The sequence below is a fragment of the Furipterus horrens genome, unplaced genomic scaffold, assembly GCF_987537825.1.
Source record: "Furipterus horrens unplaced genomic scaffold, mFurHor1.1.pri manual_scaffold_12, whole genome shotgun sequence".
Classification (NCBI taxonomy): Eukaryota; Metazoa; Chordata; class Mammalia; order Chiroptera; family Furipteridae; genus Furipterus; species Furipterus horrens.
Genome location: NW_028327182.1, coordinates 97,821,605 through 97,843,630, shown reverse-complemented (window position 1 = coordinate 97,843,630; position 22,026 = coordinate 97,821,605). Strand labels below are relative to the sequence as shown.

Sequence of the window (22,026 nt, the reverse complement as noted above, 5' to 3'; positions counted from 1 at the left end):
TAAGTAACTAATAAAGGACTAACAACTTACATAAACTAAGACCAGTTTGAGCTCAAATTTTGTATGGAAACATGGCTACATTTATGAATGAAAACAAATACCAATTTTAATTGCATGTATGAAGTTAAACAAACATGAATTCCAGTCACACGCTATGAAATGTTGACATATCTTAGAGCAAAGTCCTATCCTGACCTGTGGCCTACCATGTATTTTGTATTTTTCATTTTCCTTTTATTTCTACATTTTGATCAATTGTTTTTGTTTTTATTTTTATTTTTAAAATTCTAATGTATCAGTTTCTTAAAAACTGATATTAAAATCTTACACGAAGGGAAATCGCCATTCGAAATAAGCAAGAGTTCTCTTGTTGGATTCCTAGGAATATTGCATAAAAGAGAAAAACAAAGTAACCCAATTTTTTAAGGAATTCAGTGGATAAGGAAAAAAATCAGTTAAGTGACCTCACAATTTAGCTTTGCAAATTATTTAGTGCAAATGTAAAAATAAAATGAAAATAGTCACTGCCGTCAAAATCACCTCCAAATGTGTTTGGTCTCCAATAGCGTCCTGTTGTCCAGTGTCTAAGCGCCGGGCAGCACACTAAGCAGGAAGGTCCTTCTCCAGGACACCCAGGGCGACTTGGTGGCTGATGGTGCTGGACTGGGACACAACGATTTCTTCACGGAAAACACACATTTTAAATACCCGTGGGACAGGGATTTTTAATTACAAGCCCTACTTTAGAGAATGTTGGAAATTACTGATTTCCACAGCGACTAGGTTTCCTAAAATAACACTATTACACTATTGTAGATTTATATGTTTCTAAATAACTTACAAAGCATGTTTTATAATCTATTAATTACCTAATTTATTTTATAGAAACCAGAAGGCCACCTATCAGTTTACTGGCCACTGTGAACTATGGGTCATGGGTATACAGATGACTTTTGTTTTCTCTTTCTACTTACCTGTATATTCCAAACTTAGTTTTATAATAGTAAACTGATTCCAAGGTCCTCAGATGATCAGAAAAGGAGACATGAGGACCGTATCCTTAAGGCTGTAGGCTTTGCTCCCTAATATCTTTACCATAAATGCACATAAAGGCCAGTGGATGCAACACACTGGTGTCTCTGCAGCAAAACAGGAATCTGCATTAAATATTCTGTATGTGTAAGATGTCAGCTGTGGAGACCGAAGGCCGATACCCTCAGGAAGGCAGACAATGGACAAGGTCGTGTGTTTCTGGGCTACACTTGGGGGGTCCATTCTCATAGTTATGAGCTCCTGCCTTGATAATGACAAAAACTATAAATAAACGAGTCTTTAAAGCTTCCACTTGTCAACAGAAAACCCAGCTTGAGTGTACCCTGAGCCTTTTCTAGACGACGCCCTATTTGTTTGTAAGTGAAACTGAAGGCATGTGTCTCGGAAGGAACAATCTGTTTATCATTCTTCCAAAGCGTGACTCTGATGTGGGACTGATGACAATATGTTGGTTTAACAGGAATATTTATGCACAAAGCATGGTTTGCAGCCAGCTTTGGGACAGTCTTGATCAACAATTAGTCGTATCTTTTGTTTCAGCCAGCGGTATGTGAAGAACGGAATATTCTCGACAGCAAACGGTAATTATGCAGGACTGGCTGTTGCCTGTGTTTGGGGCTCAGTCATGCCTGGGTTTTCAGACTCTGTGCCAAACACGTAATCTGTCTTTGTGGCTCTCAGCCAGAACGGAATGAGGGCGCCGTCCAGGACACGCACGTGGCGGCCAGCTCGTGGTCTGTGGCTGCTCCCCAAAAGCCCTGCCTAGCTCCTGCCAGCTAGTGGGAATCCCGACAATTACTTATGCAAGTAGTCTAATATATGTAAGTATATATACATATATGTATTTAATGACTGAAATAAGTACCACCTCCTTGGCACCACAATTTTCAAAAAAACAAAGTCAGAGTACTTACAAATATACTCTGAATTTACCACTCATCATGGGCATGTTAACTGTACAAACAGGGCAGTGGTCCCACCTCATCATGCTAGCCCAACAGAGCTTACTTTACGAAAGAAAGCTATTTCCCCAGGGTTGGCTCTCTGCAACCATGAACCCCTACAGAATTCCCTGGGACCAGAGCTGGGACCTCCGCTAGACGTCCTCACAAATTAAGAAAAAGGAGAGCAAGGTCAGTCTATGGCATCTACTCTCAGCCAAGGACATCGGCAGCCACACGCTGCTCCGTACGGCCACCGTGTTTTGCATTAAGTCACATCGCCAGGAAATATCTGTGACCAAGAGGGGCAGCTCCCCCAGGGCAGGTGCTGACTGAGGGAACAGAATGCCACGTGTGGGTGGCTTTACGAGTCCCACGTTTGGGCGCACGCTGAACACTCAAGGCTGAAAGCCAAGTTCAGGGGGACCGGAGAGAGAAAGACCACCCGGGACAGAGAAGGCACCTGCGGGGGCCCCAGGAGGGTCCCGGCCGCGATCTTCCCCGCTCCCTTCGGGCCCCACTGCAGACCCCTCGGCCCCGGGAGGGCTGTAGAGCGAGACAGGCCGAGTGGGAGAGAGAAAAGCCACCAACACAAATGCCTTAAAAATGTCTCTTATCATTTTTCATACCCGCTGCCTCTCTGCTCCGCAGTCCGTGAGCACAGAAAGGGACGGTTCCCCCACCTGGGAGCCCGGGGCGGCCGTCCCTGTGCCCGTGCCTCTCGGACACGGCAGGTGCCCGTCCGCGCGGGGGCCCCTCCCGCGGTTTGATTGCTGCGTCAGCGCACAGCCGACGGAGGCCGCACCAGTGGCTTCTGGGGTGTCCCAGGCCGACGCTGAGAGGAGGAAACACACTTGTGGCGAGGCCGTGCAAGGTGGATGGTGGCCAAGCAAGCGGGCAGACCGGGGTCCTATGAACGAGGACCCAGACATGGAGCCCACAGAAACGGGGCACAGGGGGGCATGCCTACTCTAGAGGCCCGCCTCGCATTCACCGCTGGGCGGGCCACGCGACCTGCAGAACAAGGTCCAGGAGGACGAACCTCCGAAGCCCAGGACACGCAGCCGTCCCCTGGCACTCACCCCGCGACCCCCGCGTGCCCAGTGTGCTGTGGAGTTAGCAGGAGGAAACACGCTGCCTTCACCGACAAAGATGAGCCTCAGACGACCGGCTGTGTCTCAGAAATAGGGCCTGTTTGACAAGGTTGCCTCGAGCTCGGGAAGGGGAAGGAGAGAAGGAGGACAGACGCGGCTCAGTGGCAGGCTGCGCTCCGGCTCCTGGCCCCCGGGGCTCCCCGAGGTGACGGCCCTGCGGTCCCTGCTCTCATTCTGTCACCTGATGCCGGGTCTGCGCACGGCTGAGGTCAAGGTTGGCAGGGAGCTCCAGGGCACCAGCACCGTCCTCAGGGCGCCGGGCAGGGGACAGGGACGCAGCCATGCGGTGTTCCGGACGGAGGCAGCACGCTTTGTTCACATGGGTGGCGTCTGCATGTGACCTTTGATTGTCGATCCGATGTCCTCCAGTTTCACACGCTGGAGCATGGACGACATTGGGAACAGCCCTAAAGAAAACAGTGGCATCTCCCCTCCAAAGACAAAGTGTTATTAACCCAGAAATCGTGTTTCCACTAAAAAGAAACTCAGAAAAATCTCTCAAATCCCAAACTTTCTTCTCAGTGTATTAGAACTGCTTCATTTTCCTGGAAGCAAAGCATTCTTACATCTGAAATGCACATGTTTTGGAAACTTGCTACATGCAAGTTAATTTCTCGTGATGACACTCCCTGTCAGGCAGCTCGGTGGTGACGTCTAAAACCAGAATGTTTACACCTCGGCAATATTTGCTCTCGTTCATGCATTTGTTCGTTCCCTTGGCATCACGGATGGACAGCTGCGTGGGTTCCAAACACCTTTTAAGCCCCGGGAATGCAGTGAATAGAAAAGACAGGTCTCTGCCTAAACTCCGGGGGGAACAGGGGTGAGGAGAGGGAGATACTAAGCAAACGAGCGCATGCCAAGCAGTGCTGCTGGCGGGAAATAAAAAGGACAGACGGAAATAAGAGCAGGACCACATACTCGAGAGCCCAGCGGAGGGCGGGGGTTGGGGGTGACAGCCGGTAGCCGGTCCGGATCCACAGCGTGGTCGGCAAAGGCGCCGCTGATAAGGGGCAGGTGCCTGGGACCCTCATGAGAGGGAGGAGGGGGGGCCTGTCCCGGCTGAGGAAGGACATTCCAGGTCAAGGTCCCCGAAAGAGAGAGTGTTAAGCAAATTCATAAGGGGGACACAACAGGAGAAAAGACCCCCCAAGACTCTGCAGGGCAGGTGTGGAGCGTGGCTTCTACTCCACGGGGCTGGGAAGCCATAGGAGTGTCTGAGCAGAAGTGTTCTGGGGTCTGGTTTCAGAGTGCAAGGACTGCTGGGAGCCCCCGCGGGCATCGGGGTAGGTCAGAGGCAGGGGGGGCGGGGAGGGGGCTGCTGAGACCCCGTGAGCTGCGTGGTGGCGTCTGTGCGGCAGAGCGGTGCAGGGCGTGAGAAGGGGCCCCTTCTCAGTCTGTTCACGCTGCTCAACAAAATACCACCGACTCCAGCTTACGGACGATATATATTTTCCGGATCTGCGTGCTGGGCATCAGATAGGTCAGGGTCCTCTTCCTGGTTCATAGAGGGCCACTTCTGGCTGTGTCCCCACATGGAGAGAGGCGCCAGGGCTCTCTGGGGTCTCCTAAAAGGGCGCTGATCCTATTCATGAGGGCTCCACCCTCATGACCTAATCACCTCCCAAGGGCACACCTCCTGATATCACATGTTTGTGGTTTAAGGTTTCAGTGTGTGCATTTGGGGGTGGGGACATGCACAGACAGACCACGGCACAGGTAGGGCTGATGCAATTTTATGATGGATTGAACATGATATATGAGAGAGCAAGTCAAGAAAAATGAGTTATTATCTGGGGTGTTCGAGGATTGAATTTCCATAGTGTACCAGCGCTGTAATTAAAGACGGCTCCTTGCCATCATCCAGGTAAGGGAACACTAGGGTGAATTTGCATTATTAATACTTCATTATCTCCAGCAATCTCAACGAATTCTAACTGTCACTTTCAAGGCGGGTCCTGAAGTCTTCCTTGCGGCAGGGTGGACATGACCGTTTAGCACTTACCAGGTCAGGCGTGGGCCAATTTGTGTTCCCTCGTGTGTGAGTGTGTTTCCTTACCATGCCTGCTTTCGGGAGTCTGAGGAACACCTGTCCCAAGTGTGACATGCTTGAGCACAACTCAGCGGCAGAGACACGGTTCCTACACACGTGGGAACTAGATCCCGTCTATTGGTTTGTTCAAATTTACCGTTTCAAGATGCACCCAGAACTAAATCCTCTGATTCTGATTTGGTTGAACCCTGGGAAATACTGCCACGTTTTCCCTTGTTGAGGCGGTGACAGGGACTCAGTGTCCATATGTGACGAGAGCAGAGGGTTGGGGCTCAGTTCTGACACGTCCCACTTCCAGACCCGTGTGTCAGTTTCTAGATTCTTCAAATGAGATGCTAACTGTGGGGACCCCCGAAGTCGCTCCTAGCTCTGCAATTCTGCTGTAGTCAATAGGTGATTAATCTGTCAATGCAATGGTTTAGTAAATCAATGCTGTCCGTGTTCTATATTTTGCAAAACACCACACACGCAAAAGTCAACAAAATACTAAGCACTGACCGTTTTATCAGAACAACGTAAGTTTAACGTTTCTTTCCCAATAGGCTGGTAAGTGCCAAAGACTGTGCTGCACATCTTACAAGATACGTTGCCAATATCAGAACCATTAAAACAAGGGAACATACAAAATACATAAAGACACAGCAAGCAGTCAAAGGTCAGAGGTGAAACACGTTACAAATGAGCACGTAACAGCGGTGGCAGAAATGCAAGAGCGACGTCATACGGAACTTTCATCATCTACAATAAAAAGAACAATCTTATTAAAAATATATCGGCACGCATTTACACGAAGGGCATTAAGTACCGTCATGGCTTTGCAAACACGGCAGGAATCACCACTGCTTTGGGCCGGGTCCCACCAGACGGATTTCACATAATCACCTTCTCTGGATTCTCTCCCGTAAGGACACCCGCAGCGTCCCCACCGCTCTATTTCTCGGGAAGAGTGCTCCATCTCAACACTGAGAGCGCACCAACACCCTTTCCCTTGTTTGCTCTCCTACTCCGTCTACGATTGGGACATAAGCCAGACTTTGGAGAACCTCCCAACAGAAGCAGGAACCACTAAATGCTTTACAAGAATCAACCGTACGTGCCTGGACCTGCCCTCGGACCCCACGACATCGGGCAATGTCCTTCGAATACTGAACCCCAGGTGTGGGGCACTGTTCTGAGCATGATACACGTACTGACCCTCTAACCCTCTAACGGCTGCTGCAGAAGGCGCCGATACACCCTCATTTTATGCCTCAGGTGAGGTGCCTGGGGGCCGGGGGGGGGGGGGGCTTCCCCAGGGACAGAGAGTCACTAGGGATCCGACGTCAGAGCCTGCGCCGGCCGCCCTGCGCCGCGGCCCCGTGTACAGACGTCGTCCCCGTCCTCTCGCTTCCCGGCTGACTCACATCCTCCCCGCGGCAGGGACACGTGACGACTGAATCACACGTCACTGAACCTACGAGTACCCGATTACGGACAGACCATTACACCCACCCAACGACTCCGTTTCTCATCCACTCGGAAATTAAAATCCACGGTTATAACAACTTCTCAAACGGTTCTCCTTGACTTAACTGCCAATGATACAAATTACTCAGTCGGGTAACACTCCTCCTGCCGCTTTCCGCGAGGATTTGGGAGCAGCAACTGCAGGCATGGCTGAAAAACCTCACGATTTCATTTTTAAATCATTTAAACTATATTTAATTGCCCATGAAGAGTAATAAGAATGAGTCCCTATCTTGAAATGACATGTAACAACATTTTGCATTTTTAAACTAACGCCTGGAAGCTTCCCTTGGAAGCGATGGCTTCTTCCTTGAAAAGTAACGAGGCCTTTATTTCATCCAACGACAAAAGTTCCGATAAGGACAAGAGGCCATCGAGAGCTGGCCAACGTGTCCCTCCTGCCCCATGAGACCTGCACGGTCGTTTGTCCTTCTCGACTTCTGTCCATGAGTCCACGTACATGTATATGCATATGAGGTTTACATGTGAAGGACACGGTACTGTAGGTGTCATTCACTGCTTTGCTTTTAGTTAACAATGGACACCGCCCATCAGGTCTGGTCAGCTCACAATTCCTCAGTGTTTTCCACGGCTCTGAGGGACGCCCCACCCTTGGACGTGGCTCCTCTTTCCCTGATGGTGTGGAGGGGCCCGTAAAACGCATTCCGGGCTTTCCGGCCGCTGCGAAGGTGCTTTCCTGAAATGTTTACACTCCGCCCCACATCCGTGTAGGAGAGCCCCTTCCCTGGACCCCTGACCACGGATAAATGGCATCATTTCACGGAGAGGAAAAGGGTTTCTTCTACGCGTTACAGTGCATTTCCATCAACGCTGAAGAAGCTGCATTTCACATTAATCGGGTTATAACCCCTCATTGGTTCTCTCTCCGAAGTGTGGTGAGAGCGCTCACTAGTTCCCTCTTGCTCTGTACAGATGTTCTAATTTAACTTCCGTGTAAAATGGTAACTCCTCCCTGAACATCAAAGAACCTAATCCGCTGAACCTGCATCTTAAATGTCACTGACGTCAGTTACGCCACTCAAAGTCTCAATAAACTACTCGGGGGTGTAGTCCCGAATGTGACATAGTTTGCCTTTCTCCTTCTGCAGGCTCAGTTCTGAAATAGTAACGTTTTAATAACTCCATGGGAACGGAAGGAATGCCATGTTTCCCACACGCCCATTGGAGGCACGGGCGGGCCTCGCAGGGACGCAAGCGCCCCCTCGGGTGCTGCCCGCCCCCCCTGAGCACGGATGCTTTGTCTCCCCAGGACACGGGGACAGGGGCCCTGCCTGTGGCTCACTGCCCTCCCTGCGCTGAGGAGGTGGAGCCATCACTGGGTCACTGGCGCAGGGACCCTGGCCAACCACACCAGACAGGCGCCCCTCGGAAACGGCCCTACCCCGCTGCAGACCCCGTGACAGATCCGCCCTCTGCCCCCAGGGTGTCAGGGCTGGGGCGCCCGTGTACATGTGCGCCTGTGTGTGTGCACCGATTCGACCCTCGGCATTAGGGGGAGAGGGCTGGGGAGGGGATGAGGCCACAGTGTACACCCTCAGGCATGACATCGGTGTCTGCATCCAGGACGCCCACGGGCTCCCTGTCCCTTCTGCCGTGTGAGGACACAGCCAGGAAGCAGGTCTCACCAGACACTGGGTCTGTAGGGGCCTTGGCCTTGGACTTACAGACTCCAGATCTGTGACAAATTCCCGAGGTGTAAGCCACCCAGACAACGAGTGCGTGACTCTCCCCATCTTTGACGCCACGTGAGAGGCTCAGCCACCTGGGAGATCCGACCGAGGAGAGCGCCCGCGAGTCCCGGCTTGCGCGTGCTCCGTGGGATGGGAGGACACTGACGATGCGCTGCCCTGGTGAGTGCTGGTGGTCCTCCGCTTCGGATTTAATGCAGAGGAAGGACATCACGGCGTTCCCTTTTCTTTTTGGGGGAAGCCCAGGCAGAATGTCTAAATGGTCAGTTTTCCAAAGATCAGTCGTCAGTTTTTCTTAACTGAGATACACTTGCCTTTTGATATGCTGTAATGCTCTTGAATATACGAAATAGTCAATGTAACGCTATACAGTGTGCTCCGAGTCACTGTGATTTCAGCTCCTCACTCGGGGACTGACAGCATCAGCGTCAGGCCTGATCTCCAGGCCTGAGGGAGCCCCTGCCTGCCCCTTGGAAGGACCGGCTCAGGCCTCCCACGGAAGGCAAGGGTTCCGGGGTGGGGGCGGGGGCAGGGCCGGCCCACCGAGGGAAGCTGCGGGACCGGTCAGTTACCAGCCACGGCCCTGCCTCCAGGCTGCACTCACGCTGAGCTCCACAGCAGCGGGCACGGGATGGGCACTCGGGCTCGTGGGAGTCCCCCAGACACGCCCACGCACTCTCCTCCTCCATCCCTGCGTGCGTTCTGTGCTCCTGACACACGGGGCTCCGCAGCAACCAGGTCATGAAGACACGGGGACAAACAGCCCTGGGGCTGCGCCTCCCCCGTGGGCACAGCACGCCCTCCTCCGCTCTCTTCTCGGGGTGGGGGGGCTCCTGGAACACTGGCCATGTTCTAAGGGTCCTGGCCCCACATAACGCCACGCGCAGGCCGGGGCGGAACACGTTCTGTTCGGGGTTCAATGACCTAATAATAAAGCAAAGCTGTTCGCTTGATGATTTTTGGACTAATAAGACTAAAAGCCTAACTATCACCAGGCCAATAAGATAAAGGCTTTAAATAACAACACTAGATGCACATTTACACACAGGAAATGTGCGCAGGGGGCTCACAGAGGCATAACTACACACAGGTTCACAAACACTTACTTACCCCACACATTTTATTAAATGTAATGACTATGGGGGAATTAATACAATGAGAAGTGCTGCTCTTTGCTGAATTCCATTTAGTTACGGGAACACGACTTTGCCCTCTGTCCTGGCAGGCCTGGGTCAGCTGCGCTTGGTGCTCAGAAAGTACCTTCAGACACTGCCCAGGAACGTCTGAAAAACCAACTACTCAGTGAAATTAAACATAGTAATGACCAGGACTCTATGGATACACATCCGTTCTGTTTCAAGAAATACAGTTTATATCTACCTGTATATATCACATACGTGTACATATCACATATATACACACCTAAAACAGAGCCTCATATTTACTGGTACTCTTGGAAAACGTTAAGTGACCTGCGTTACGTCTACAGTTTCGTCAACGGCCTGGGCGACACTGTCCTCTCTGCAACGAGGACTCAGGCCTGGGAACGTGGCTAAGAGACACACGAAGCCTTTTGCAACGAACAGAAAAGGAGACAATGACGCAGAGGGCGTCCTCTGCCAACAGCAGGGTCACGGGAGGAGTGAAGTGCCGTGGACTCATGGGGAGCCCTGTGCACTCAAAACCAACCAGCATCCTTCTTAGTTCTTCACACGTCAAAGATAAACTCATGAGACAACATAAAACATGTGACATGTTAAATGAGCACAAGGCACGTGGCGCACGGAGAAAATACTGCCTGGAGAGAAGCCGGGGCCTGCAGCGTTAGCTGTGGACCTTGTAAAAGGAAGAGCTACATCGGTGGCCGCACATTCTATCCTCAATCACCGGGAAAAAGAGGAGCAGAATCAACCAAAATAAAACATGAGTGACACAAAAGACTAGGGATATAACAAAGCCCAAGTTTGGTTTTTGAAAAATCAATAAAATAGACAAACCCTTAGCTAGAAAGAAAGGAAAAAAAAATACAAATCACCAATATTAATATGAAAAATGATTCATCACCACAGACTCTATGGACCTTAAGAGGATTGAAATCACCTTTTCAGTAACACATTCGATGAAAGATTATTAAGTGTGTAAATATCTTGAAAAATACAATTTACCAAAATTGACACCAGAAGAAGCAGAACATCTAAATAGCACTAAACGGAAAGGTGTTTCTCTGTTGAAACGCGTCAAAAATAACAGCGAATTTTCACAAACTTTTTAAGCCACAGGGGAGAAGGGACCCTGCCCGACCCCATTTCCGGAGGCTGCCTTGCCCTTACAGCAAACCCTGGAAAAGCTGAGAGAAAAACCCCAAACCCAAATCACTCGGGTGCCTGCACAGAGATTCGTAATAAAATATAACAATTTCAGCCCGACGGTACATACAGCAGTATCTTATGACCAAGTAGACTTGATCGTAGAACACAAGTTTGAATTTACATTAAAAATACTAAAGAATGTCACTGACCATATTAATAGGAAAAAATAAAAGACACCACAATTTAAATGGATGCAGAAAAACCATTTCACAAAATTAAATATATTTAGAATAAAACTTTCAGCAAACTAGCAATAGTAGAGAACTGTCTGAAACTGATTAAGAACATTTATGAAAAACACAGAATCAAAGTATCAGCCAAGATCCAGTCAGGAGACAAACCACACCCATGATTTGAACAGAGAAAAGTTAACATAAAGAATAATCTCCAAGAAGGGTTTCCTGCAAAATATTTTCGGCTGAGCATTATTTGATGTTAGTAGGCAGAAAAATATGGTTTGTTAACTTTATATATATTTTATTTTATATCACCCTGGGTAAGTCTGATTCTTCAATAACCATCACCTTAACTAGAAGAGTTCAGTGTCTAAGCTTACTGAAACTTTTTATTTTGAGATAAAAAGGGAAAAAAAAAGAAAAACATTAGCAGACAATAAACTGCACAGAGAATTTAGAAAATACAGAGAAACCTAAGCTCACAGAAGAGCAGAAACTGAGAGCAGCCACCATCTTTAAGGCTGGGACAGACGGCGCAGGAGGAGGGACAGACGGCGCAGGAGGAGGGACAGGCTGCCCAGGAGGAGGGACAGACTGCGCAGGAGGGAGCAGAGGGCAGAGCGGGCCATCCCAGGAGCCAGGACTCTGACCCTGCTGGGAAGGGTCGCTGAGGGTCACAGTTCACCAGTGAAGCAGGGACGCGTCTGCCTGCGTGGCGCTGACCTTTCTGGCTGAACCGCGGAGCATGGTGGCCCTCCCTGCATGTCCCACAGGTGCCGACAGCCGTGCGACACAGAAGCAGGGAGGGCCCCCCAGAGCCCAGGGCACCACCCAGCTGCACCCAGCGGGCATCACGGGCAGAGGCACCGCCGAGAGGCAACGCCGGCCACCAGCAGGCATGACCGGCGTCTGTAACGGTCAGCACCCCAGCTCCACGCCGAGGCAACGGGCCGACTGCGCCCCTTCCCCCACAGCGTCCTGAAGGGCCATCCAGCCCAGCACGCCCCAGAGAGAAACGGACGGCCCCCTCGGCAGGTAGGATTATTTACTGGTCAAAAAAATTCCCATGGGACCATCAAAACAGCTACATACTGTAACTAATCATTGAATTAAGAAAGGTCGCAGGATACCATGTTAACATAAAAGAGATCAACTGTACTTCTATACCTTATCAATGAATGACTAAAAGATAAAAGTTGAAAAACGATGGCTTTTATAATGGTAAGGAAACACTACAAGGAGTAAGGAATAAATCTAAGGTAACATTTTCTGAGAGAAATGAAAGAAGACCAAAATAAACGGAGAATTATTTTATAGCCACATGCTGGAAAACTCCATTGTTAAAAGGGTAATGTTCCCCAAATTGATACTCAGGGAAATCCCAATGAAAATCAGATTTTTATAGAAATTGACAAGATGGTTCTAAATTATTAAAAATGCAAAGGGCCTAGAATAACCAAAACACAGGAACAAAAGAATAAAGTTGGAGGAGCTACTCTGTGTGATTTCAAAACTTGAGGACTTTCCCAAGCTGATAAAGATGGTTTACGAAAAATGTATCGATACAACCAAGTATAAGCCAAGATCCATTCCGGAAACCAAACCAGTAATTTGAACAGAGAAAACTTAATATAAAGACTAATTTGCAAGCAGCATCCCATGCAAAACTTTTTTAGGTAAGCATTATTTTGAGTTAGTCAGAAACAAATTTGTTTTCATATTTACACATTATTATTTCCTACTACCCTGAACCCTGAATAAACCCGAGTCTGTCGCTACAATAATCGATACAGCAAGAAGACAAACAGATCAAAGGGACAGAAGAGAGCACAGAAGGAGTTCCCCACTTGTATCGGAAATTGGTTTTTGACAACGGTGCCAAGTCAGTTCGATGAGAAGGATAAACTCTTTTCAACAAAGGGGGTCAGATCACCTGAATTTTAGAAACACAAGCATCAACACTTCCCTCACACAAAAACCTAACTTTATAAGAATCAGAGTATTGTCAAAACACGGCTCAAAGACAAATGCATATCCATCTGCAAAAAGACAAACGTTTAACCTTAGTTCACATTATGGAAAAACTAACCCCAAATGGAACACAGACGCACAACGAGGAGCTGGACTTTTCAACTTTTAGAAGAAAACACGGAGGAAAATATTTGTGATATCAGAGTCTGCAAACATTTCTCCTATGTTTTTTCGGAAAATCATAAAACAAAAATAAACAATATTGATTAATTGGACTTTACCAGGATTAAAGACACACACGGGCCGCCGCACCAAGGGGACACTCACCTCGTCCCCGGGGCCGGCCGGCGCTCCTGCGGCTGCGGGCGTCTCCAGTTCGTCCCAGGGGGCCCTGGCGGCTCCTGAGGACGGGCCGGGCCCTTGTCCCTGGAGAACAGCCCCGGGCTGTCCTGTCCTTGGCCCTCACTGCCAGCGCCCTGCGGCAGGACACGGTCTCTGGGGAGCACCTTGGGGACGCCCGCGGGGCTGGGTCCGGTCCCGGTGCCGGGGGTGTGGGGTCCCGGGAAGGCAGACAGGACGCCCCTGGAGCCCGCAGGGGCGCTGGGGGCGGGAGCCGGTCCCCACGAGGGGCAGGGGCGGGAAGGGCCAGGCCTGCTGACTGTCCTGGCCCCATGGAGAGCTGGAACCCAGGGGCCACCGCCTCCCACGGGACCTGCAGGGACGCCAAGCGTCCCAGTCCTCGGACGGGCCAGGAGCTTTCCCCTCAGGGAGCCACGATTGGAAAGGGCTGCTGACCCGCAGGGAGACTCCGGCCCACGTGGTTGCTAAGGCGACGGAGCAGCGGCCACACCTGGGCTCCCCCACTCCCCTGCCTGACACCGGCTGTGAGCCTCGTCCCGAGCGGACACGCGGGGCAGAGGCCGGTCTCCGCGCGCCCACCTGCCCAGCCTTCCAGGGGGGCTGCCGCTCAGACCCCGGGAGCTCTTTCCGAAACTGAGCGTGACCCTGGCGGGGGACAGCCGGGGCCACAGAGTCCCCACTCAGAGGAGCTCAGCGGCGCGAGGTTCTTTCTAAGGCGCTTCTGCGCTGCGCCGTGGGGCGGCGGGCAGATGGGGAGCTGGGCGGGCACAGCGAAGGAGAGGGGGTCTCAGAGGTAAGGGGCAAAGGGCGCGCCGCGGGGGGAAGGGTGACCTTCTGGGAGCGCGGCCCCCCCCTGCTGCTCGCACCCCACCTTCAGCTCCTGGGGGTGCTCGCCCGCCTTTCCGGGGACCAGCTCCTTAGAAGATAAACATCACGTTTCCCCTGGATCCTGAAACGCATTCCCTACCCTGCGTGGCAGAGGGTCGCCCAGAGAGCAGGGCCGCGTTCCACGGTCACGCTGCACCGACCCAGGCCAGGCCCCCGTGCGAGCGGCGCCCGTCGGCGTGGAGGGCCTCCGCGCTGTGACGCTGCCTCTGCGTCCGAGGAGCATAATGTCTGAGCGTCGTGAGAGCAGAGCGCCCGGCCACCCCGCCATCCTCAAGGCCACCCCACTTCGTTCCCGCCCCGCCGGCCCTGATCAGGGTAGGATTTGCCTGACTCGACGAGCTTTAAAAAGTAAAATAAAGCACTGCGTGGACCAAGCGTCTGCTTTGTAGAAATATCTACCCCAGAAACATCTCCTGGTGCCTGGGCACGCAACGCGCAAAACCCACTCGCCCTGAGCGCGAGGAACGTGTCTGCGCCGTAGCCGTGACGGTCGCGGCACGCCGCGGGAGGGCTAAGTGTGGGCCGTGAGAATGGACCGTCTGAGCCAAGAAGGGGCCACGCAGCGTCCCGCGCTGCCCACGAGAAGCTGAGAGGCAGCCTCCTTTAGGAAGGCATGTTCGGAAACTCCCAGGAGGCCCCGGTTTTATTTCCCCCGTTTCCCTCCTTGGGCTGGAAGCTCACAGGCGGCAGGAGGCGCTCACCGGTGTTCTTTCCTGCGCCCTCTCCGGTTTCCTGTCTCAGACGAACGCACACCCTGCTCGTGGGGAACTGTTTCCTCGGAGCAGAGAGCGAGCAGACGGATTTAATTTGTTGTTTATACGCGTGGTTTCCGAAGGAGAAAGGGACAGAGGCTGCTCTGCAGTGCACGGAAGGGGGCACCGCCTCCCACGTCCGAGGGGGCTGCAGAGGGGCCGACCCAGCCCCTGAGGGTGCGGGTGCAGGGGGAACCGCTGACCGTCAGGGGCTGGAGCAAGGAGGTCGCCAAGGGGGGCGGGCCCAGGGCACACGGCCAAGGAAACCCAGGCAAGGCCAGCGACCTCAGGGGCCAGGTCGGGGGGCAGGGTGACACCTCCTGGGGGGACCTTCACCCCGGCGCGCGCCCGCAGCCACTCCTGGGAACCCCCCCGCCTGCCTCGCTCTCCAGGGCGGGTGTCCCCACAGAGAAGATCTGAAGGCTGAGGCCCTTCCGTCTGCGGCCCTGGACGCTGAGCGCAGACGCCGTTGGGGCGCGGCGCTGAGGCCCTCACGTTGTCCGACGGAAGTCAGGGAGCCCCAGGGAAGGGGGCCGACGTCGCCCCCAGAAGCCTTGTTTGAAAGACTTTGCTAAATGCAGAGGCGTCGGGCTGCGAATGCTCTTACCTGCTCGTACAATTTTATTTATAATACCACCAGCTGGTTACACGCCCAAACTCATAAAGTGTCTAAATATTAAATATTAAATATTAAATCATGCCAGATTAACAGTAACATTTTAAAAGTTTGAAAGAAGGTGAAATGAACCGTCCATTTTTGGCGACCACCGAAACTACCAGAACAGAAGGAGGAAGTGTCAGAATTCAAATACGTGTTAAGATCCACTTGTAGAATTTTGAAGCTAGGCCTGCCTACCTCCTTAAATGTATACGACTTTAGCTCGAGGATTTCTAATTACTAGTAGTTTCATCATTTTTGTTAATAAATATAAGTCTTATGAAAAAATATATATGGTTGGTCTCAATCAAAGCTGGATAGGGAGAACTCTATCAGGCAGCCTCTGTGTCTATATCTATATCTATTTATCAACGTCCAGGCCTCGGTCTCATCCTTGCGCCCCTCCCTTAATTGGTCTTCTCTTCCATCTAGCCAACCGTTGAGAGCAGCTTTAAAAAATTAACTCAACTTTCCCCAATAACAGTTGCCCTTGCTTATGACTTGTTCATTTAAAACATATGTTAAGAAAATTGAGTGATGTAGCAAAGTTATTTTTTAATTTCACCATCTTAAAATGTGTGTGTAGAATAGCGAACATGGCTGACACAGTCACATACCGATGGGAAGGAGATCATTGGAGATGACAGGACCAGACCCTGCCCTGTCCCCTCCGCGCCTCCCAGGGGTGCTCACTGAGGCGTGGGACCTGCACAGTCAGAGGCCTAAGCACTGGGCGCGCTCCGAGCTTCGCAGGCGGGGACAGCCCCTCTGGGCTCTTGCTTCCCCACCAGGCCACCAGGCCCGGCACTCTGGGCCCTCCCCGGGCACGGGCTGGTGTGGTCCTGCAGAGACCAGGGGACGGGGACGGTGATAAGATGTCAAAATAGTGTGAGACTCCAGCCCCTGCAGCAGCTCTAGACCTGTGTTCATGTCTTCACGGGGGCATGACTCACCGGCCAAGCTTAGGTCGTAACTATCAGTCTGTGCGTGGCCCCCTCAGGGTCTCGGCCCCGCGATGGTGGACGGCAAGGCAGAGCTTAGGCATCGCTAGGTCTCTAGTCTGATGTAAGCCAAAGGCAGCTGAAACCCTCTCCTGGCCCTTAAAAGTGCTCCAATGAGTAACCTCGCCGGCTGCAGTTAGTAATACACAGGTTTCTCAGTTGAGTATGAATGCATCCTAACACGTTATCATGGCTTATGAGAGCATTTGGGATAAAACTGATGTTTTAGCAATGCTTACTCGTAACTCCCTGGTTTTCAAGGCCCTCCCACATTCATCTCTAACCTCCTCATTACTGTCATTGCTGAAAATTAGGGGTCATCTTGTGCAAGAGAGGGAGAGAGTCCAGATAACTGCCAGAGCCACTTTCCCGGGCCTTCTACCCCGCAGTAATCATGGGATAGTATCTACTGACTTCCCACCTTTTCACGGCACAATTTCCCTTCATAGGTCTGCGTTTATGCACTATTTGAGGTTATAATGAGATGTCTTTTGAAAGTGGGATATTACAATATTAGCAGAATTGGAAAGTAAGGTCCACTCCAATTGTTTTCTGATTCTTCCCCAAATAAACACTTCTTCCCATTTAGGGAATCTTCTCTGGACAGAAGTCACTGCATTAAACGAATAACTCATGCTCATCTGGAGCAGAGAGTCACGGTAAGTCATGCTGGGTCACGCACACAGAGCACAGGGCTGGACGGCCCTGAATCAAGAGTATCTTAAGTCCAAGTCACCCCATAGGGATCTGCTGACTAGTTTACAGCCAACATGTCGACCCATCATCAGCAGAGAGGACACACGCATGCCACAGCCCTTGGCCTCACGGGACGCGTGTTCGGCTTTACCTACCAGAACACAGAGACATGCAAACCCCGCCGAGAGCCCACTGTAGAGAGGGTGTGATTTCATGAAGCACCTGCTTGGAGTCTAGGAAGCAGAGAGAAGGATGAGGAAGGAGAGGTGATGAGCTTGTTCTCCTGCAGGGTCAGGAGAAGGAGCAGCTCACACAGCCCTTCAACTGAAAAGAGAAAGTGTCCACGGCGCCCCCCCCAAAATTCAGAGGTTGAAACCCTCCCCTGTCACCAACATGATGGAATTTGAAGGCAGGGCCTTTGGGAGGCTGTTGGGCCATGAGGGAGGAGCCCTCGTCCGGGGGATTAATGACCCCAGAGACCCGTGCGGAGACACAGCAGAAAGGTACCGTCTGCGGACCAGGGCACCGGCACTCTCAGACCCCAGCCTCTGAAACGACAAGCAACGCATGAGTGACACGGGCGAGCTCCCCCGCCTGGGCCACTCCGTTAGAGCAGCCGAAGCGGACGGAGGCTTGGGGGCAGGAGCGGGAGAGACGGGGGGCCAGCGTGCAGCCTGCAGTCCGGCTGCGGACCCCCTTCAACGTCAGAGGGATGTGTACGCAATACGTTCATCTTACTGTCAGAACAGAACGGAGACAGGACTGGGACCGTTGTTTCCCGGTCAAAAAGGGGTGAGCCTCGGGCAGGACAGGCAGAATGGGGTGTCCTGCTCAACCAATACACAGGCGCCAGCCGACCAGGGAACAGGAGCAGGTTCTGGGAGGGTTCATGCAGGTCGCAGTTAAGGTAAGATGGTGCCAAGTCCCACGCGCAGCGTCCTGTGACCAGCCGTCGGACTTCTGCATGAGAAGCGAGGGGCGGTGCAGCCGACCGAAGGCGGAACACGGAACCGCGGCCACGATCTAACGGCTCATGGACATGAGTGGCTCTGGTTCTGGGTAACGGATTTCTGTTCCTACTTGTGAGCCACTTCTTCTCTCTTGTGCTTAAGAGACGTCTTAATTGCCCTCTCAAAATCCACATGTTAAACGTCATGGCTGGAGGCAAAATTCACTTACGGGTTTGCGCCTTCCTAACACAGTAATCCAAGATGACAGCATAAATTGGACATTATTTTTTCCTTTAAAGATGTTTTAAATAGGGTAAATAATATATTGTCCAGTAAAGATCAAGTGACAACATAAACATCAATAATTCTAGCCTCCAGATTCTATGTTTTGTTATTTGGGGACAAAATCTAAATCTTATGTTATTTAGAAAAAATATTTCTTGTTGTGGTTAACCAAAAGAAATGGCCTTATAATAAAATTTTCAATTTGTTTCAAAAACCAGCTGTTAATTTTCTGGTTGGTGCACGTTTTCCTGCGGAAAACACTTCCCCGGGACAATGAAACAGCAGGAGGCCACCCAGCGCGGGCGGTGCTGCCATGACACATGACAGCTCTGGGGACCAGCAGCTCAGACGTCCACCCTCTGACAGAGGCGTCCTCAGTTTGGATCCCAGACCTCCGGCAGGTCTGTGAGTTACCTGGGTTGGGGAAGTCAGCCATTGCTCCCCGACATAATGGGGACGAAGTGACTTCAGAGTCCCCCTTTAACGAGAACGCGTTCTAACTCCTTTGCCAACAGCCGATGCTGACGTGTGGCTCACTCCTCATGCGTCTGCTCCAGCGACACGCAGGTTCTCACTTCTCATCGCTGTTTGTTCAATATTTCGTGACAAAGACCCTGAGTGCCTGGCAGACCCTGGAGGAAGCCTGCATCTGACAGGCTCCACCACTGTGTGTCCTGCCTAGACCAGGGACTTCCGGGCCCGAGCAGTCCCCATACACTCGTGACAGGAAGAAAAGCTAGCTAGCTCAGTGTAGAGACGGGAGCGTCTTCCTTCCCTTCAGGACAAGACACAGGCAGAAATACGGCACCTTGGTTCTCTGTCGCGAATGAAAAATTACAGCTGCCAGTACTTTATGTGAAGCCGAAGTGTGTCTTTCTTATCAGCCTCTTCTGCTTTCTCTGACGTGAGTGCTGAAGGAGCAAAAGAATCGCGAGGCCGTACATAAAACCCACCGGCAGTTATACTGCTCTCTGAGGCCCAGGGCCGATTTATGGACTATTCCCTGGACCTCAACTAACGCGCAATCAGTGTCAGAGTTCGGACCTTAACATGGCCAGGGCCGATGCCGTCACAGCCCCAGGGGTGGCAGGGATCCCCTTTTCTGAGAATGTATACTTACTAGTATATGAAGTGAGCATCATGTCACCGTGACACAATAAGAGAGTAAATTTTTTAAAAACAGGTAGTCAACCAAATTAATACTTAAGAGATGTTTCCTTTAAAATAGAATAGAATGATAGGAAATGAAAAATGAGTAGGATTTTTTAAGAGTACTTATTTACTAGGCCTTTGTTTTGAACGGCAGATAGAGTTCCTTTTAACACAAAGCCACACGCCTTGACACTTGAACGCACGGCGTTCTCTTCCCTGTCACAACTCTGCAGTTCCTACTACAATTCTTTTTATTATTATAATGCACGGCTGTTCCCGAACAGCATAAGAGGATAAGAAGTCTTGCATCCAATGAGCAAGGACAGTATGTAGATACTGCGTCCGAACATTCAAATGTAGGGCCACACACGTTAGGCGAGGAGGCCCAAGTCCACCTCGCGCACCCAGGAGACAGCCGTGTGCGGTAGCATGACAGGAGGGAGGGCACGCAGAGAAGTGTCTCCAAAAGCAGGCGATGGGGATCGCAGATGATCCAGAAAGCGCTACCAGATGTTTGATATTTGAAATGCATAAATAAAATGCAAATAAAGTATGTTTGGAATATATTATCTATTTAATATCTTAAATAAACAGTCAGTATCTATTTCTATATCAAGTAAATGTGCATGTGTGATTATGTAGTTTTGTAGTTGGGGGTTTTTCTCAGTCCCCACAGTCATGAGTAAAATTCATGATTCGTGTGCATTAGTGCTAACCTTAGCATCTAACCGCGTTCTTGATCTGAACAGTACGATTTCTCCTGCCCGCTCTCAAATTTTCTACATGATGCTATATAGTCAAAAACTTAACTTCTAATTAATGTTAAATTTTTAAACCAGAGGATAAAGCCATATTTGCATATATGTATATATTTAAATATGTTCATCACATTAGCTAAGAAATTCCAATTTCTTTGAAAAGATATTCCTCTTTCTTTTGCAAAATAACAAGAAAATGGAATAGTTGTACAGGTGCAATTTTTTTATGTCGACAAATAAAAAATGTAGCTTAAAATCATCCCAGACATATTTTTCTTTCTTTATGGTAAAAATCATAGATCAACAGAGAAAACTAACAGGGGATGGAATGCCTTATGTGCCATGTAAAACAAACACTCTTCCAAGATTGCAGGCATCTTTCAGGTTTTTACCCTCCTCTTATGTCACTTTATTGAATGTTTTCTCTGACAATATAAAAGCTCTTTTGTGTTCTTTTCTAACTGTACGCTGGGTACTCAATGCAACTCATTTGTCAGTGCTTTTGTCTCAAATCCAGTTGCTTAAAAACAATGCGGGAGGACCACGTGGCCTCCGTTACCCCGACAGCTGTGCTCTGCGGACCCTCAGCAGCGCGACGCTCTTACACAGTCACGACTGCTCTGAAACACGCATGCACACACAGGCAGTCCTGTCTTCTATTGCGGCTACAGAAAACTTCCTGCCCTCACAATCGACCTGAAATACCGATTCCAATCAGTGTCGGAGTCCACGTCCGACAGCGGCCCAGCCCAGGATGGGGAGAGCAGACACCGTACCTCACTTTCAGGTTCCCCAGCTGGAGCTGCCCGTCGTACACGGACAAGATGTCGAAGTCCTCCTCCAGCGCGAAGGCGTGGAAGGACAGCTGGATGCGGGTGCGCTCCCCGGTGACCAGCACCCAGGTGCAGTTGGCGTAGTTCGGGTAGCCGTGCGGGAAGCCCGGGCTCTCGATGGTACCGTTGGGACCCTGGATGAGGCCCCCGCAGTTCTGACCTGGGGACGAAAGCACAAATGTCAGCACAGCATTTCGGGGATGGGGAGCCTGCGATTTTTCTTTTTTTAAATTTCCAACCAGTTTGTCCAGTTTTCATGAGGACTTATTTTGTGATCCTTCATGGTCGGGCAACAGGAGGGTCACAGTGTGAGTACCCAAAACAGTATCCTTGCATCATTATTCATTGATTATTGTATTATTGTTTCCCACACGGACAAGTGGAACCCCACTGTCGCCCCCACCTCGTACTGAACGGGGAATTGCAACAGGCTTCTCCGGTCCTAGGGGACAGAGAACAGCAAGAAATGCCAAGAGGACACAGAAGGAGCACAGGCCACACCTGGAGACTCGTATGAGCACAGGCCCTTGCTGGAAAGCTGCAGCCCAGATCTCTACAAGGACCTTCTGTTGGAAGGATGACACCTCTGGGATGCTTGTGACAGCCACACGCCGGAGCAGCCAGCTGGACTCCAGCCACGGGGCAGATTCTGAAATCCCTCGTTCCCAGCCTCACCCACCCGCCGCCTCTCTGCCTTCGTCCTTCACCCCCCGACTTCTGCTCCACGCTCCCCGGCTTCCCGGTGCCTCCCGCCCCCAGCC

At 51.0% G+C, this 22,026-nt stretch overlaps 1 protein-coding gene across 1 annotated transcript in view; it reads right to left on the bottom strand.

The window, feature by feature from the left end:
* The window catches only part of CSMD1 (CUB and Sushi multiple domains 1), a 601,662-nt gene that overhangs the window by 578,691 nt on the left and 945 nt on the right, over positions 1–22,026 (bottom strand). The window contains exons 2-3 of the mRNA XM_090258247.1: positions 21,657–21,707; positions 21,209–21,474 (exon numbers count right to left, since the gene is read on the bottom strand). Of these exons, the coding sequence (XP_090114373.1) occupies positions 21,209–21,474; positions 21,657–21,707 (317 nt within the window). The remainder of the gene's footprint in view (positions 1–21,208; positions 21,475–21,656; positions 21,708–22,026) is intronic.